Here is a 17,403-nt window from a genome sequence, read left to right on the forward strand (position 1 = left end):
GTTGTTTTGCATCACATCATCATCATCACAGTCATTTAGCAGACGTTTCATCTAAAGCGACTTACAATTCAGATCCTATCACACCGCAGGCTCAGCTACAGGAGCAATCTTTGGGTTAAGTGCCTTACTCAAGGACACATCGACATGCGACGAGCAGAGCCGGGGATTGAACCGCAGACCCTCTGATTGAAGGACGGCCCTGCTATCCAATTAGCCACAGTCGCCCAGTCGTTTTGCATCTTTTTGGAGCCATTTTAAGTCTCTTTTTGGTCCTTTGTGTCTCTCTGTGGTTGTCTTGTCTCTCTGTGGTTGTCTTGTGTCTCTCTGTGGTTGTCTTGTGTCTCTCTGTGGTTGTCTTGTCTCTCTGTGGTTGTCTTGTCTCTCTGTGGTTGTCTTGTCTCTCTGTGGTTGTCTTGTGTCTCTCTGTGGTTGTCTTGTGTCTCTCTGTGGTTGTCTTGTCTCTCTGTGGTTGTCTTGTCTCTCTGTGGTTGTCTTGTGTCTCTCTGTGGTTGTGTCTTGTGTCTCTCTGTGGTTGTCTTGTCTCTCTGTGGTTGTCTTGTGTCTCTCTGTGGTTGTCTTGTCTCTCTGTGGTTGTCTTGTGTCTCTCTGTGGTTGTCTTGTCTCTCTGTGGTTGTCTTGTCTCTCTGTGGTTGTCTTGTGTCTCTCTGTGGTTGTCTTGTCTCTCTGTGGTTGTCTTGTCTCTCTGTGGTTGTCTTGTCTCTCTGTGGTTGTCTTGTGTCTCTCTGTGGTTGTCTCTTGTCTCTCTGTGGTTGTCTCTTGTCTCTCTGTGGTTGTCTCTTGTCTCTCTGTGGTTGTCTCTTGTCTCTCTGTGGTTGTCCACAGTTAGTTTTAGGTTAGAAATCCTCAGATTGTCGTCTGATGCATCAAAAAGGTATTTTTATTTTCAAAAAGATGAAATTTGTCACAGTGAAGTCTTAAACTTTGGTAATGAACTCACCGTCACAATAAGAACAAAGCATCGCACAGTGAAGAACATGAAACACATTGTAGAATGTGTAATGTAGAACACACTTCTGTCCACTTACTCTGTCTGACAGGGTAGACCTGGTCTTTTCCCGGGTGGAGGATGCTGGGTTGTTTTGGCAAAGTAGGTGGAGCTGAGAGAATAAAACAGAGTTACATTGGTTAATGTCTGTACAGTAGTAGTAGCAGTGGTGGTAGTCGCATTAGTAGTAGTAGTAGTAGTAGTAGCATTAGTAGTAGTGGTAGTATCAGTAGTAGTAGTAGTGGTAGTAGCATTAGTAGTAGTGGTAGTAGAATTAGTAGTAGTCGTAGTAGTAGTAGTAGTGGTAGTAGCATTAGTAGTAGTGGTAGTAGCATTAGTAGTAGTCGTAGTAGTAGTAGTAGTAGTAGTAGTATTAGCAGTGGTGGTAGTCGCATTAGTAGTAGTAGTAGCATTAGTAGTAGTAGTAGTAGTAGTAGTAGTAGTAGTGGTAGTAGCATTAGTAGTAGTGGTAGTAGCATTAGTAGTAGTAGTAGTATTAGTAGTGGTAGTAGCATTAGTAGTAGTGGTAGTAGCATTAGTAGTAGTAGTAGTAGTAGTAGTAGTGGTAGTAGCATTAGTAGTAGTAGTAGTAGTAGTATTAGTAGTGGTAGTAGCATTAGTAGTAGTAGTAGTAGTATTAGTAGTAGTGGTAGTAGTAGTAGTGGTAGTGCATTAGTAGTAGTAGTAGTAGCATTAGTAGTAGTGGTAGTAGCAGTAGTAGTAGTGATAGTAGCATTAGTAGTAGTGGTAGTAGCATTAGTAGTAGTAGCATTAGTATTAGTGGTAGTAGCATTAGTATTAGTAGTATTAGCATTACTAGTAGCATTAGTGGTAGTGGTAGTAGAATTAGTAGTAGTAGCATTTGTAGTAGTAGCATTAGTATTAGTGGTAGTAGCATTAGTAGTCGTGGTAGTAGCATTAGTACTGGTGGTAGTAATAGTAGTAGTATTAGTAGTGGTAGTATTAGCATTAGTGCTGGTGGTAGTAGTAGTAGTAGTAGCATTAGTAGTAGTAGTAGTAGCATTAGTAGTAGTGGTAGTAGCATTAGTAGTAGTGGTAGTAGCATTACTAGTAGTGGTAGTAGCATTAGTACTGGTGGTAGTAGTAGTATTAGTAGTAGTAGTATTAGCATTAGTAGTGGCTGTAGTAGTAGTAGTAGTAGTAGTAGCATTAGTAGTAGTGGTAGTAGCATTAGTAGTAGTGGTAGCATTAGTAGTAGTATTGTCAGTAGTAGTATGTGTTGTCTCACAGACACCGCTGACGCTGATGCTCCTGGTGAAGTGGAGCGTCCTCCCCGTCCTCTCGTACTGGACTCTACAGAAGTATAAACCCTGATAAGGACCCAACATGAGGTGGATCTGGAGTCTGTCTCCTTTCTGCTGACGGTTGCTGACGAAAGGGTCCTTATAACACCTCTGAGACACAGGACAGACAGGGAGACAAAGAGGTAGACAGGTCAGACAGAGAGAAAGGGAGACAGGACAGAGAGAGAGACAGGTAGACGGGTCAGACAGAGAGAAAGGGAGACATGATAGAGAGAGAGACAGGTCAGACAGAGAGACAGGACTGTTGTAAATAGATGTGTGGACAGACTAAATGTCCAACACGTCTCATCGTCTCACTAGATACTACTAATCCATCTATCAGAGACACGGAGGGACAGATTTGTCTCACATGGGACCAGGTGACCTTCGTCTCTCCGTCGGCCATCTTGCGTGCGTCCTTCAGGTGGGGACAGTCGAGGAACCCCCCAATCTGAAAGGCGATGACCGTGGGCGTGGGCGCCATGGCAACGGGAGGCTCGCAGTCGTGGTCGCGCACGACCTCGTCCGGCCGCAAAACCTTCAGACGGACGGCGCTCTTAGTGCAGGACGACTTGTTGCTACGTTAAAGAAGAGAAGACATGAAGAAGAAAATGTAGTTTTCTGGTTTCTGCAGAAGGAAACAGAAAGTGACCACACAGGAAAAGAATACCAGATCTCTTCTTCTGCTGAATCTATTAAAGTCATCATCGGTGTTTTCTTCTTCATGAGTCACAAACATCCTGCAGAGATCTTCATCAGGATGAAGGTCAGATCACAGCTCTGATGCTGCAACTGTGATGCACTTCCTGTTAGAGACTGATGTCCATCAGACGGAGACACTGACAGAGAGAGTGTGTGTGTGTGTGTGTGTGTGTGTGTGTGTGAGTGAGTGAGTGAGCGAGCGTGTGAGCGTGTAATTAATTAACGCTGACAATTATTTTAACGAGCGTTAACGCATTTTTAAAATTTATGACTATTGTAACAGCCTGTCTCATGTTTATGGTTTTGCATTAGAGATGTGATGTCCCTTCAGGGCTGCCGTAGAGAAAAGGCTTCCGCTGCTCTGCCTGGAGACGACTGGACATCGCTGGTAAAGTCACAGACACTCACATGTTAGTGCAGCTACATGCTGACATTCACCGTAAACACATTCAAACGCACAGATCGGGAGCGAAGGACTTTGAAAGTTAGCGGAAACATTAACGTGAGACAACATCCGGTTTCTTCAGACCAACATCCGGTTTTCAGAATAAGATGCCAACAAAGTATGAATTATATTCACATTAAGCATGAAACATGCTGACTGCATCTCGTGAACCAAATGTTATTTCCCTTTAGTTCATATAGCAGTACTTTCAAAATAAAAGTGCACAATACACTACTTCATTATTCATTGTTGAACTTTACCATAACAATGAGATTAATCGCAAAAAATCCATTCGATTAATCGCGATTAAATATTTGAATCGTTGCCCAGCACTAATTATTATATTATATGTTCTTACAATATTTAAACTGTGTTGTGAAGGTCTATCAGAGTTTAGAGAGGCAGAGGGACAGGACAGACGTTGTACGTGTTACTGTTGTATTTATACCGTTAACGTTAGCATAGCATAGCCTAGCACCAATAGATCCAGACTTCGTTCAGAAAAGAAGAGTTTTACAAGTTGTTTGTTTGTCATCCTGCGGTCGGACCTGACAGAGAATCAATTCAAACCTTCTACTAATCGGCTCCATTATGTCGTTATTCCTGCATCCTTTTTAAATCACAGCTGAATCAGTTTATTTTGGGGTTCATAGATCTGCAGTAAACCAGCAGACATGCGAATACAACTAGAACTGAGAGCTCCAAACATCTGGATCTACGCTGCAGGCCGAGTCCTCCGTGTTCACCATCAATCAGTCGCTGGTCACGTGACTCTGGAGGACGGCCAACATGCAGCGCTCTTCAAAACATCTAAAGATGCAGCTTTGTGTTCTTCACGCTCTGTCAGCCCCCCCCTCCCTGAGAAGAGTCTCACGTCTCAGGGAATGAATCCTGCTCCTCTGGACCGCCGCCAGCTGACAGGTCTTGAGGACGCTCTCAGAGACACTTTAGCTGATTCATGTGGGAGGGTTTTCGAAGCCGAGATTAGCAGAAGCAGATCTGATCCCTGAACTGCTGATCCGGTCTGGACTTAATAGAACAACAACCTACCTCAGCACACAGATGTACTGTCCCGAGTCGTTGGCGGTCGCCGGCTGCAGCCACAGTCTGTCTCGGTCTCTGCTGATCCGCCAGCTGCAGACAAGGAACCACATTAGACTCCGAAACCGGCGTAAATCAGATCGAATTAGAACGAATGTCCTCCGAACTAAATCGAGCCGCTCGCCTCCAAAGCACCATACATCGTGTCTGGAAGGGAAATCGTTCGGCTGCACTTCATCAGTCAGTTCACTCTCAGAGGGTCTCACTTCGTCTGAATGATTCCAGGCTGCTTCTTCAGACGGAGACGGAGAGGTCCGTCTGTCCACCGTCCTGGTTCTTAAGGTTCTAACCAGAAGACAACCTCCGGTTCTTTAAAGTGAAGCCAAAGCTTCATGTGTTAAAGCTGCATTCTCTCTAGTGTCCACCAGGGGGCGACTCCTCTGGTTGTATAGAAGTCTATAGAAAATGACTCTACTTCTCTCTTGATTTATTACCTCAGTAAACATTGTAAACATGAGTTTATGTCTCAATCTCTAGTTTCAAGTCTTCTTCAATACAGCATGATGTTCATTTAGTACATTATGGTCCATTTAGAGTCACACAGACCATAAAGCAGGGGATGCTTTAGGGCGGGGCTACACAGTGATTGACAGGTCTCTACCAGAGACGTATACGGCGTCTCTACGTCACTCCTCCTCAGTCCAGATATGATCACTTCCTGTTCACTGGTTACAAAAAAAACAAGATGGCGACGGACAAAAGGCCGAACTCAAGGCTTCAAAACGTCCACAAACCAACGAGTGACGTCACCACGACTACGTCCACTTCCTGTGGTTCCATTGGACACTGATCAGAACTTCCCGTTGTACCTGTACGGGATCGGCTGCTCCAGGTCACGGCCCTTGGGGACGCGATACCAGAAGAAGTTGTGTCCGGCGCTCTGGGTGGAGGTGTAGTTGTAGACGGAGGGGTGAGAGAAGAGAGGACAGGACAGCCAGCCGGCCTCCCCCTCCAGGACCGAGACCGCCCCCTCACTGGACTCCCCCCAGTCGTCGCACATGGGCTCTGAGGGAGAGACAAGATGGGTTCATCAGCAGCATATCCATCCGCCTAATGTTAGTCACAAAATAGTCCCTGAACCCAACTCCCTTTATGTTTCAGTATTTTCATCCAAATATAACTCGGACTCATAAATGCACATGAAATTAAAGTTCTGCTCAGATTTGGATTCGAGCTCAATAATCAGATTACACCAGAAAAGAAAAGTAGGTCCGACGTGTTCGACCGGTATTTACATTTGGAGGTTTGGTTGCTCCACCGGCTCATCAGCTGTTTTGTGCTGGTCCAGATGGGCCTGAAGGTCTCCCAGAGACCAGGGTAACGTCTCACATCGCAGCTCCTTCAACATCATTGCAGACATGGTTGCAGCAGACACGTTTATAAACTGCTTTGTTGCATTTCTCAGTTTCCATCCACCATCAGAGCCGTTCTTCATCATGTTGTAAAGTCTTTGACGCGATTCAGTGCTTTAGTGTCGGAGTGTCCGTTGTTCTGCGGTTCTTTAAGAACTCGTGATGAGGACGTAGTGATTGGGTGGACTGACGGAGGAGCAGAGGGACACGTCTCTCTCTCTGGTGGTTGAGCTCTGATTTAGAGCTTTTATGTGGGAATCAAACAGCTCGTCAACGGAACAACGTCGTTACACTTCCATCGCGTTAAAAGGCTTGAAGCTCGGAGGACAGCTGCTCCATTACCAACAGGAACACGAGCATCAGTCAGAGAGAAGAGGAGCTCCAGCGTTCAGTCTGTGACAGTCGAGACGTCACAGACTGCTTGATGCGCTGACCTCCGCCTTCATGCTGAGGCTTTATTTCTGTCAGGCTGGGAAAGCCTCTGAACTCAGAGGAACTGCTGATTTTACTTTTATTCAAACTACTTCAGACGTTGCAGGTTCTGGCCGAACAGAAAGACGGTTTAAAATGTGTCATTTGAGTACAAGGGCAATAAGAAACGTGCAGAGTCAGCACATATTTAGCGACAGGGCCCGTTGGTGCAGAAGTAAAGGCTTCACTTTTATCAGCATGAAGGCCTTTATACAGCGGGACGCGACAAATAAACAACACAAAATGCTAAATACTTCCTGCTAAATATTATGGATGAAGCTTTTATTGTGAAAATTAAGAATGAAAGGAATGGATGTGCTTTGCGCCGCTTTTTGTCGCGGTTGAAAGAAGTAATAAAGTTTTCCTTCTTGGTTCGGACTACGGAGCCTCTGTGATGTCGTGAAATATAAAAAGATGCAACTCGTTCCGCACAACTTGATCGGTTGAGGCTTTTATTTGTTGCCTTTTTTGCTGCATAATATTATTGTTTTGTGTGAAAGTACTCACGACAAAAACAGTTAAAAATATATATTGACGTGCAAATTAAGTTAAGCCGTGGATAACTATCAAGCAGCCATTTCTACAGATGTTCAGACACCGTTGCAATGTTGTAAGATGTATAACTGAATATCATCTGATAGAAGTGATATGACTGACCTGTAAAACAACTCATCAGTGGCCTGCTGGATGAGATGCAAAGCATTTCACAAGAAGGTCTCCGGCTGAATTCCAGGTTGCTGTCGGTTTCTCGACTATTTACCAATAACTCGTTTTATTTATGTATTTTAGGGAAAGCAACACGTACACGGTAAACAGAAGAGGATCCAGTCTTGTTATTTTTTCCGTGGTGACATCTGCTGAGGCTCATGGGTAATGTAGTATTTATAACCGCTCTACATGACAACATATTTATCACGAGGAAGACAAAACATTTGTAGCTGATGACAGTATTACAAATAAAAACAGCAAATCCTCAAATTGGAAGAAAGACTAAAACGCCAACTGATCGTCTCCACTGATCGGATTGACGAATGGTTTGAAAGTGTTCGGTCTTCAGCTGATCACTCGAATAAGACACCAGCTCACTCTTCAGGTCTATAAAGGCCTCATTCATAGTGGATGAGGATAAAGACGATGACTGTTCAACACCTGATAATAATAGTGATGACGAAGGTGTTCTTCACAGACTCCTCGATCACTGATGTCAGATACACATGCTGCATCATGTCTGAAACAGAACCTCGTAAACTCCCAGACCTTCCTAAAAACAGACGATTTCACGACTTCAGAAATGAAAACCTCCAACAGATCTACTGGAAACTGCTCAAAGATGCCAAGAACATCATCGATCACTGGAAACCCGTCAATGTCCTTTAAATGAAATAAACCAGTCAGCACTTTCAGAAATCAACGGTCATTTTTCATTATTTCTGACATTTGACAGACTAAATGACGAACACAGCTCTGGTGGGTCTCATCACCAACGACGATGAGACCCACTATAGGAAGGAGGTCAGCCTTCTGACCACGTGCTGCAGAGACAACAACCTCCTTCTGACTAACAGCAGACCAAGGAGATCATTGTAGACCTCCGGAGAGGCCACACTCAACACCACCACTGACCATCAATGGTGCTGACATAGAGAGAGTGAGCAGCAGCATGTCCTGGGGGTGGACATCAGTGAGGACCTCTCTTGGACAGCCAACACAACATCACTGGCAAAGAAAGCCCAGAGGCGCCTCTACTCTCTCTGCAAACTGAAGAAGGCAAGAACACCCCCACCCGTCATGTGCACCTTTTACCGAGGCACCATTGAGAGCATCCTGACAAACTGCATCACTGTGTGGAAGCTGCACTGACCACAACAGGAAAGCCCTGCAGCGCATAGTGAACACAGCTGGAAGGATCATTGGTGCCTCACTCCCCTCCCTGCAGGACATATATGACACTCGCCTCATCCGCAAAGTCACCATGATTGTGCTCCAGCCACCCCTCAGTCTCTTCAGCCTCCTGCCCTCTGGGAGAAGATACCGGAGCCTCCGTGCTGCACCACCAGACTCTCAAACAGCTTCGTCCACCAGGCTGTGAGGAAGCTGAACTCTCTGGAATCTCTCCCTCCTCTCTTTAAGACTCCCCATGTCCAACTGCTGCTAAATACAGATTGATAGCTTTTTTTGTTTTTTTCTCTTATTATATATATTTATTGTCTAAATGTTTTTTAATGTTTTTTAATGTATTCACTTTATATGTTGATGTTGGACGAGAGAGAAACGTCTTTTCAACTCCCCTGTATGTTCAGTACATTGTGGAATTGACAATAAAGCAAACTTTGAACTTTGAACTTTGAACAATGAATCAATTAATAATCATCAGATGAATAAATGTTGAAAATAAATATGAGTACAATTGTAAATTAAAGGTGCACCTCCCGAGCCTCGGTGGATCTTAGGCGTAGTGGGCGGGGCTATGAGGCATGATTGACATGTATATGTCCTCAGGCCTGGACTCTTATCCTGCCGGAGACATTCGGAGCAGATTGGACGAAGTACGCTCGATTTTACAAGTTTACAGTTTAATGGCAAAATGTGTGTTTTCGTCGCCACGGCAACAATGTTGCGAAGTGCAAAACATCATTACAAAGGTTTTCACATTAAAACAGCCCCTAATATTAAAAATGTCCGACTTCATGTTACGTTGACAGACATTTTCAGTTCATCTCCATATTTGACATGTTGTAGATCGAGGTTAATAAGTAGGAGGTGCTATCGAGACATCAAGACCAGGTGTACATTTTAATATTTTAATTTTTGTATTTAATATTTTATTTTCAGATATGTGCATCATCATCAAGTTACATTTCAGAAAGAAGAAGTTTATTAATTAATTGACAACCGAAACTGAGGAACAGCGGCCGGTGTTGGGTCCAGAGCCTCAGTTTGAACACTGAACGCTGGATTAATGGAGATTCTCTACACTTTCTGTACTGTGTGTGTGTGTGTGTGTGTGTGTGTGTGTGTAAATGACCTGTCAGGTTTTCCTGCCCAGAGTATTCGTCTTTCTATTAAAAGCTTCCCCAACATTCATCCACCACCTCCTCCTCCCTCACTATCCATCCATCTACAGTAACAACGCCCCCCCCCACACACACACACACACACACACACACACACTGTACCATCCCCCGTCTGCCTCACACACATTCTCCATCCATCTGTATGATCCATATCGTCATGCAGGTTTAGTTCATAATGTGTTTTGTCTAATATGAATGTAGGAATAAATATGACATACCTCATTTATTGTCATTTATTAGTTTTGTTGTATGAACAGAAGCTTTTACAAAGAGGATTAATAATAAGTGTATTTTTTAAGCTTAGTTGATTATTCTTACTTTATTAATTCATCTTAGACGTTTCTATAATCCATTAATACATCAACTCTATTTCTACAAAGTCAGAAAACACCTAAAAACCTACAATTTAAGATTTTTGCTGTTTTACACTGCTTTTAGAATATGTTGATGGAAACTCACTATCACTCTTTGTATGTGAATTTTTAAACCATGAATTGTATAATAATAGAACTTCCCCAGAGGCCTTACTCAATGTAAAGCTACATTAAACACAAGAACAGTTTCCCCCAAAGGATTCATTCACGTTTCATCTCATTTGTCAGACCAGCCCCCCCTCCCCCCTTTACTATCTGTTCCCCTCCTTACCTCACATTTATTCATACCCCCCCCCCCCCCCCCCCACTCTCAGACAGCGTGACAAATGACCTTCCTCTCTGCAGCCATCCTTTCTCCAGCTCTGGTTTTTAATTAACCCCACTTCTGCAGCGCTGCACCTCACGAACCACAGAGACTGTATACGTATATATATATATATATATATATATACATATACATATATACATATATATATATATATATATATCTCTCATTAGGATCATATTTCATGTCAATCCTCTGGTGCAGCTCTGCTGTTTGTTTGCATTTACAAGAGAAATTTTATATTTAGAAACAAAACAACTCGACGGTTCTACAAATTCAGAATTTACTGCTTCACCGATTATAACAATATAAAAATGCTTTTCTTTCACCTTCACGTGTCCTGACATGCTTAAGTGCTGGTGAGAAGTAGAAAGTGGATTGTTGTTTTTAGGTGGAATTCCCTCCAGTCAGCCTGAAGTGGATTTGTATTGATTTGTTCCTCTAACGAGCTCCAATCACGACGCAGCCGTCACACATAGAGCATAATATATATATTTACCTGACGCCTCACTGGACTGACTGATGGCTGGAGTAGTCCCGCCCACCAGGAGCAGGAGGAAGAGGAGGGTGGAGATGAAGGACGCCCTGCAGAGAGACGGAGAGAACGTGTTATTACAACCTTTTACACTTAAAAAACCTGAAATACATATTTTCACAAACAAATCGGAAAGTGTCAATATTTCTGTCAATAATAATACAAATACTCCATAAACAGATCCTCACATTGATCAGTGATGAAGCATTACATACAGGTACTGCTTCGGAGGTTATACTCGTGTTACTACTTATTTTACTGAAGAATCAATGAATCACTATGACAACACGTCACAGAAACACCGTTTGTGCTGTTTTACCCAAATATAAATATTTGCATCATCATCTGTACATTAGACGTGATGTTTACGTGTGGAACAGCTGCTGTTTCTCTGTACGACGCCTTCACACTTACTTACAACTGAAACATCTGCTCACTATCGGAAGACGATGATTCAACGTTCACGTTGAGATTTCACCGACCAGCGGAATGCAACTTTATTTAAATACGATCACAGTGACGAACATCGTCTCTCTGTCAACGGCAAGCGAGCGAACCATCAACACTTGAAGTGTTCCTTTATGTGATGATGTTGAATGTTTGTGATAAACTGAAGGATGAAGTGTTTCTTTATGTGTTGATGTTGAATGTTTGATAAACTGAAGGATGAAGTGTTCCTTTATGTGATGATGTTGAATGTTTGTGATAAACTGAAGGATGAAGTGTTTCTTTATGTGTTGATGTTGAATGTTTGATAAACTGAAGGATGAAGTGTTCCTTTATGTGATGATGTTGAATGTTTGTGATAAACTGAAGGATGAAGTGTTCCTTTATGTGATGATGTTGAATGTTTGATAAACTGAAGGATGAAGTGTTCCTTTATGTGATGATGTTGAATGTTTGTGATAAACTGAAGGATGAAGTGTTCCTTTATGTGATGATGTTGAATGTTTGATAAACTGAAGGATGAAGTGTTCCTTTATGTGATGATGTTGAATGTTTGTGATAAACTGAAGGATGAAGTGTTTCTTTATGTGTTGATGTTGAATGTTTGTGATAAACTGAAGGATGAAGTGTTTCTTTATGTGTTGATGTTGAATGTTTGTGATAAACTGAAGGATGAAGTGTTTCTTTATGTGTTGATGTTGAATGTTTGTGATAAACTGAAGGATGAAGTGTTCCTTTATGTGTTGATGTTGAATGTTTGATAAACTGAAGGATGAAGTGTTTCTTTATGTGTTGATGTTGAATGTTTGTGATAAACTGAAGGATGAAGTGTTCCTTTATGTGTTGATGTTGAATGTTTGATAAACTGAAGGATGAAGTGTTCCTTTATGTGATGATGTTGAATGTTTGTGATAAACTGAAGGATGAAGTGTTTCTTTATGTGTTGATGTTGAATGTTTGATAAACTGAAGGATGAAGTGTTCCTTTATGTGATGATGTTGAATGTTTGTGATAAACTGAAGGATGAAGTGTTTCTTTATGTGTTGATGTTGAATGTTTGATAAACTGAAGGATGAAGTGTTCCTTTATGTGATGATGTTGAATGTTTGTGATAAACTGAAGGATGAAGTGTTCCTTTATGTGATGATGTTGAATGTTTGATAAACTGAAGGATGAAGTGTTCCTTTATGTGATGATGTTGAATGTTTGTGATAAACTGAAGGATGAAGTGTTCCTTTATGTGATGATGTTGAATGTTTGATAAACTGAAGGATGAAGTGTTCCTTTATGTGATGATGTTGAATGTTTGTGATAAACTGAAGGATGAAGTGTTTCTTTATGTGTTGATGTTGAATGTTTGTGATAAACTGAAGGATGAAGTGTTTCTTTATGTGTTGATGTTGAATGTTTGTGATAAACTGAAGGATGAAGTGTTTCTTTATGTGTTGATGTTGAATGTTTGTGATAAACTGAAGGATGAAGTGTTCCTTTATGTGTTGATGTTGAATGTTTGATAAACTGAAGGATGAAGTGTTTCTTTATGTGTTGATGTTGAATGTTTGTGATAAACTGAAGGATGAAGTGTTCCTTTATGTGTTGATGTTGAATGTTTGATAAACTGAAGGATGAAGTGTTCCTTTATGTGATGATGTTGAATGTTTGTGATAAACTGAAGGATGAAGTGTTTCTTTATGTGTTGATGTTGAATGTTTGATAAACTGAAGGATGAAGTGTTCCTTTATGTGATGATGTTGAATGTTTGTGATAAACTGAAGGATGAAGTGGTTCTCACAGGACAGATGCTACAAACATCTGATGATCTTATAGAATATGATACATTGATGTAGATTAAACCACCCACCAGGATGTAAAGGAGAATGTATGACACACATTAATGCACAGTAATATTCATCCAGAAATTCAAAATACACCTTAAAGAAATCTGTAATTCTACCCGTTTATTTTACAGATTTTTTCTATATTTTTAGATAACATAAAATAGCAATAAATTATAAAAAATAGAATGTGAATATACATGTCTAATTTCAAATAAAACTAAAAATCTGCAAATGTGAATAAACATAACATTTATATTATATTTAAGAAACAGTTTTGTTTTTTTACATTAAATTAACTGTTAAAATAAATGTGCAAATTTAAATCAGAATATCTCAAATATTAACTTCTAAATTAAAATGTAATCCTGTAAATAAATTGTATAAATTAGATACAATTTGGGAGAATTAACAGTAAAAAATGTTTCTGGAATGTCACATCGATTTATTTAGTAAAAACACTGACAAGAAACATTTTACTGCACAATCAATACTTTTAGCTGATACTATACTCCTACTTTTTGTGGAGTATTTTCATATTGTGTGTTAGTACTTTGACTGGTTTAAAGGATCTAAATACTTCTTCCACTGCTGCTATTTGTGATATTACATTAGATTGCATTTAGCAGACGCAACTTACATTTCAGAGTCGATCACATTTCTACCTACGGAAGCAGTTTTGGGGTTAAGTGTCTTGCTCAAGGACACATCGACATGCGGGCATTGAACCGCCGACCCTCTGAGGGAAAGACGGCCTGCTATCCACTTAGCCACAGTCGCCCTGGTACTAAACACGGTTGTAGGATTTGTAAAAGGAGATAAAGTTCTTTGTTTGAAATGTTGTGTTCTATGTGATGAAGACGATGATGGGTTTATCTGCCGGGTTTTATTTCTAGTGTTAATTAAAATCAGACATCTGATGATTAGAAGTGTAACGTTCTGTCACATTCATTAACTGCAAATGTCTGATGATGATGAGGATGATGAAGGTGAACTGCAGTGTTCAGCTGTGTTTCTGCTGATCACGACAGATTCCCCAAACTGATGTGATTGAGATAATCTGATGATGAGACTGGATCAATGAAACGGTCTCAGTGGAGAAGATCTGCATTCAGGAAATGTTCATTTCAAAATGTCTTCATTCTGAAATATTGAGACGAAATGTTGACAAATTTCAAGAGATATTACAAATCATGAGAGTCTGACAGTTCGGCTCATAAATCATGAAGCGACACATTGAAGTCCTTAAATGAGCGTTACTGGACCATCGGAGAACCAGAGAACCACACAGTGAGGAGAACAGCAGCAGCAGAGAACCAGAGAACCAGAGAACCACACAGGGAGGAGAACAGCAGAACCAGAGAACCACACAGTGAGGAGAACAGCAGCAGCAGAGAACCAGAGAACCACACAGTGAGGAGAACAGCAGCAGCAGAGAACCAGAGAACCACACAGTGAGGAGAACAGCAGCAGCAGAGAACCAGAGAACCAGAGAACCACACAGTGAGGAGAACAGCAGAACCAGAGAACCAGAGAACCACACAGTGAGGAGAACAGCAGAACCAGAGAACCAGAGAACCACACAGTGAGGAGAACAGCAGAACCAGAGAACCACACAGGGAGGAGAACAGCAGCAGCAGAGAACCAGAGAACCAGAGAACCACACAGGGAGGAGAACAGCAGAACCAGAGAACCACACAGGGAGGAGAACAGCAGCAGCAGAGAACCAGAGAACCAGAGAACCACACAGGGAGGAGAACAGCAGGACCAGAGAACCAGAGAACCACACAGTGAGGAGAACAGCAGAACCAGAGAACCACACAGGGAGGAGAACAGCAGCAGCAGAGAACCAGAGAACCAGAGAACCACACAGGGAGGAGAACAGCAGCAGCAGAGAACCAGAGAACCAGAGAACCACACAGGGAGGAGAACAGCAGAACCAGAGAACCAGAGAACCAGAGAACCACACAGGGAGGAGAACAGCAGCAGCAGAGAACCAGAGAACCAGGGAACCACACAGGGAGGAGAACAGCAGAACCAGAGAACCAGAGAACCACACAGTGAGGAGAACAGCAGAACCAGAGAACCACACAGGGAGGAGAACAGCAGCAGCAGAGAACCAGAGAACCAGAGAACCACACAGGGAGGAGAACAGCAGGAGTGGACTTACATGGCCGCAGGGCTGGAGGGTGTTCACGGTGAGGGCCGGTGGAGAGGAACCAGTCCCGGTGTGTGTGGGGGGCGGGTCCAGACGGGGACGTGGGGTACCCCGGGTCTTTAAGCGCTTACCGTGTGACTGAGTCCCGCAGCACCGGGAGCACCGGGGCTCTGATGATTAACGGTCCCGTGTCAGGGGGCTCGGTCTCCGCTGTAAATCTCCAGGAGTAACGGCGGCGCAGCGGGGTCCCCCGGTGGTCCCCCGGTGGTCCGGGAAGTCTTATAATCAACGAGCGTTAAGCTCGAGTCACGTGGTAATGAGATAACTGCGCTAACGCGTTAAATGGACTTCTTACTCCTTTACCGGATGTCTCGCTGCGGGCGACACACGAAGAAGCTCATCAGGAAGCGGAAGTTGATTCCGGTCGTCGCTCCTCCCCCGAACACGTTGCGACATCGATCAGTGACTTCACAACAAGCTGGAGGCGACCAATCACAGAGCGAGGAATCAGGTCAAAATATGAAACGTTTCACTTCTAAATGTCACAGGAACGAGGTACTAGTACCACAGAAATACTCCCCCACAAATACATGTGCTGCTTTCAAAATACATTGAAGTAAAAGTACACAAGTATCAGCATCGTAATACACGTAAAGTACTCATTCTGCATATTAATATTAGAATAGAATAGAATATATTTACATATCTAACAGCCACATGTTTCATGTTATTTCTGATGTAATGTCTCCCCCTGGTGGCCTCCGCCTGTCACTACATGTGAAGTCAGCGCTGATATCCAGAATATTACAATATGACTAGCTTCATAACAACAAACCCAAAACATTTCCAGAGCGTTAAAGACCAATTTAGGGAATTATTATGATTTAAATCTGAAGTTTAGTTTTTATAGTGAAGGCAGAGAACTAAAAAAATAGTTTTATGTTCATTTTATGGATACAAATAGAGATCATAATAATGAAATAACTTTAACAGTCTGGATTTCTTCCTAAAGCTGTTTCACAATAAAAGTCCTGAAGCTGTTTCACAATAAAAGTCTTAAAGATGCTTCACAATAAAAGTCCTGAAGCTGCTTCACAATAAAAGTCCTGAAGCTGCTTCACAATAAAAGTCCTGAAGCTGCTTCACAATAAAAGTCCTGAAGCTGCTTCACAATAAAAGTCCTGAAGCTGCTTCACAATAAAAGTCCTGAAGCTGTTTCACAATAAAAGTCCTGAAGCTGCTTCACAATAAAAGTCCTGAAGCTGCTTCACAATAAAAGTCCTGAAGCTGTTTCACAATAAAAGTCCTGAAGCTGCTTCACAATAAAAGTCCTGAAGCTGCTTCACAATAAAAGTCCTGAAGCTGTTTCACAGTAAAAGTCCTGAAGCTGCTTCACTGTAAAAGTCTTAAAGCTGCTTCACAATAAAAGTCTTAAAGCTGTTTCACAGTAAAAGCCCGACTAAATGAAGGGTGTGTATTGTGAAGCAGCTGTAAAGACGAAGGATGCTGATTTATTTGGTCTCAATCTACATTCACACGTTTTCTTTTTCTCTAAACAATAACGTTTGTTTAGTTATTGGTCTGCTGGACGGTTTTCATGGAGTCAAAGAATAAAGAACGATCGTCTTTCTTCTTCTGTTGTTCTGATGTCAGTTGAGGGTTTTTTGCATCGTTCTGCAGCAGTCGTGTTTTTTTGTGTCGCTCTCTCGTTAAAATTGGATGAAGCTCTTAAGACGGAGTCGTCAGTAAAGTGGAAACCAGCCTCAGATATAAATATATATTTATATTTATATATTTATACTGCAGCAGAGTGTTTGGAACCTCTGTGAGCTTTTAGCTTTTAGTCCGTCAACTTTGTGTTATTCAATTGAGTTCAAGAATAACGAGAGCTTTTAAAAAGAAGCACAAAACACAGAAACCAATGTCCAAAACACAAACTCTGTAGTTGCTGCTCTGCTCTGCAGCTTTTAATTTGAAATTGATACAAAAGGTAAAAAGAAAAATAACAGATTACCAGGAAAACATTCCTGATATTAAAGAGTTGATTTTCATTTTGTTCCTCCTCCCTCCGGAGCTCCGGATCTGGGTCTGTCCACGGTGGACCGGTCTCTGCTGGAGGATCTGGATCTGTCCACGGTGGACCGGTCTCTGCTGGAGGATCTGGGTCTGTCCACGGTGGACCGGTCTCTGCTGGAGGATCTGGGTCTGTCCACGGTGGACCGGTCTCTGCTGGAGGATCTGGGTCTGTCCACGGTGGACCGGTCTCTGCTGGAG

The 17,403-nt window shown here is 42.2% G+C and overlaps 1 protein-coding gene across 1 annotated transcript in view; it reads right to left on the reverse strand.

Moving 5' to 3' along the window:
* The window catches only part of il1rap (interleukin 1 receptor accessory protein), a gene marked incomplete at its 3' end in the record, with an annotated part of 21,812 nt that extends 6,337 nt beyond the window's left edge, over positions 1 to 15,475 (reverse strand). Inside the window, exons 1-7 of the mRNA XM_079271844.1 lie at positions 15,142 to 15,475; positions 10,654 to 10,739; positions 5,368 to 5,563; positions 4,508 to 4,591; positions 2,681 to 2,888; positions 2,256 to 2,421; positions 1,047 to 1,118 (exon numbers count right to left, since the gene is read on the reverse strand). Coding sequence (XP_079127970.1) covers positions 1,047 to 1,118; positions 2,256 to 2,421; positions 2,681 to 2,888; positions 4,508 to 4,591; positions 5,368 to 5,563; positions 10,654 to 10,739; positions 15,142 to 15,143 — 814 coding nt within the window. The 5' untranslated portion in view covers positions 15,144 to 15,475. The remainder of the gene's footprint in view (positions 1 to 1,046; positions 1,119 to 2,255; positions 2,422 to 2,680; positions 2,889 to 4,507; positions 4,592 to 5,367; positions 5,564 to 10,653; positions 10,740 to 15,141) is intronic.
* Positions 15,476 to 17,403: the final 1,928 nt, after the last annotated feature.

This window comes from Melanostigma gelatinosum (genome assembly GCF_949748355.1).
Source record: "Melanostigma gelatinosum genome assembly, chromosome: 7".
Classification (NCBI taxonomy): Eukaryota; Metazoa; Chordata; class Actinopteri; order Perciformes; family Zoarcidae; genus Melanostigma; species Melanostigma gelatinosum.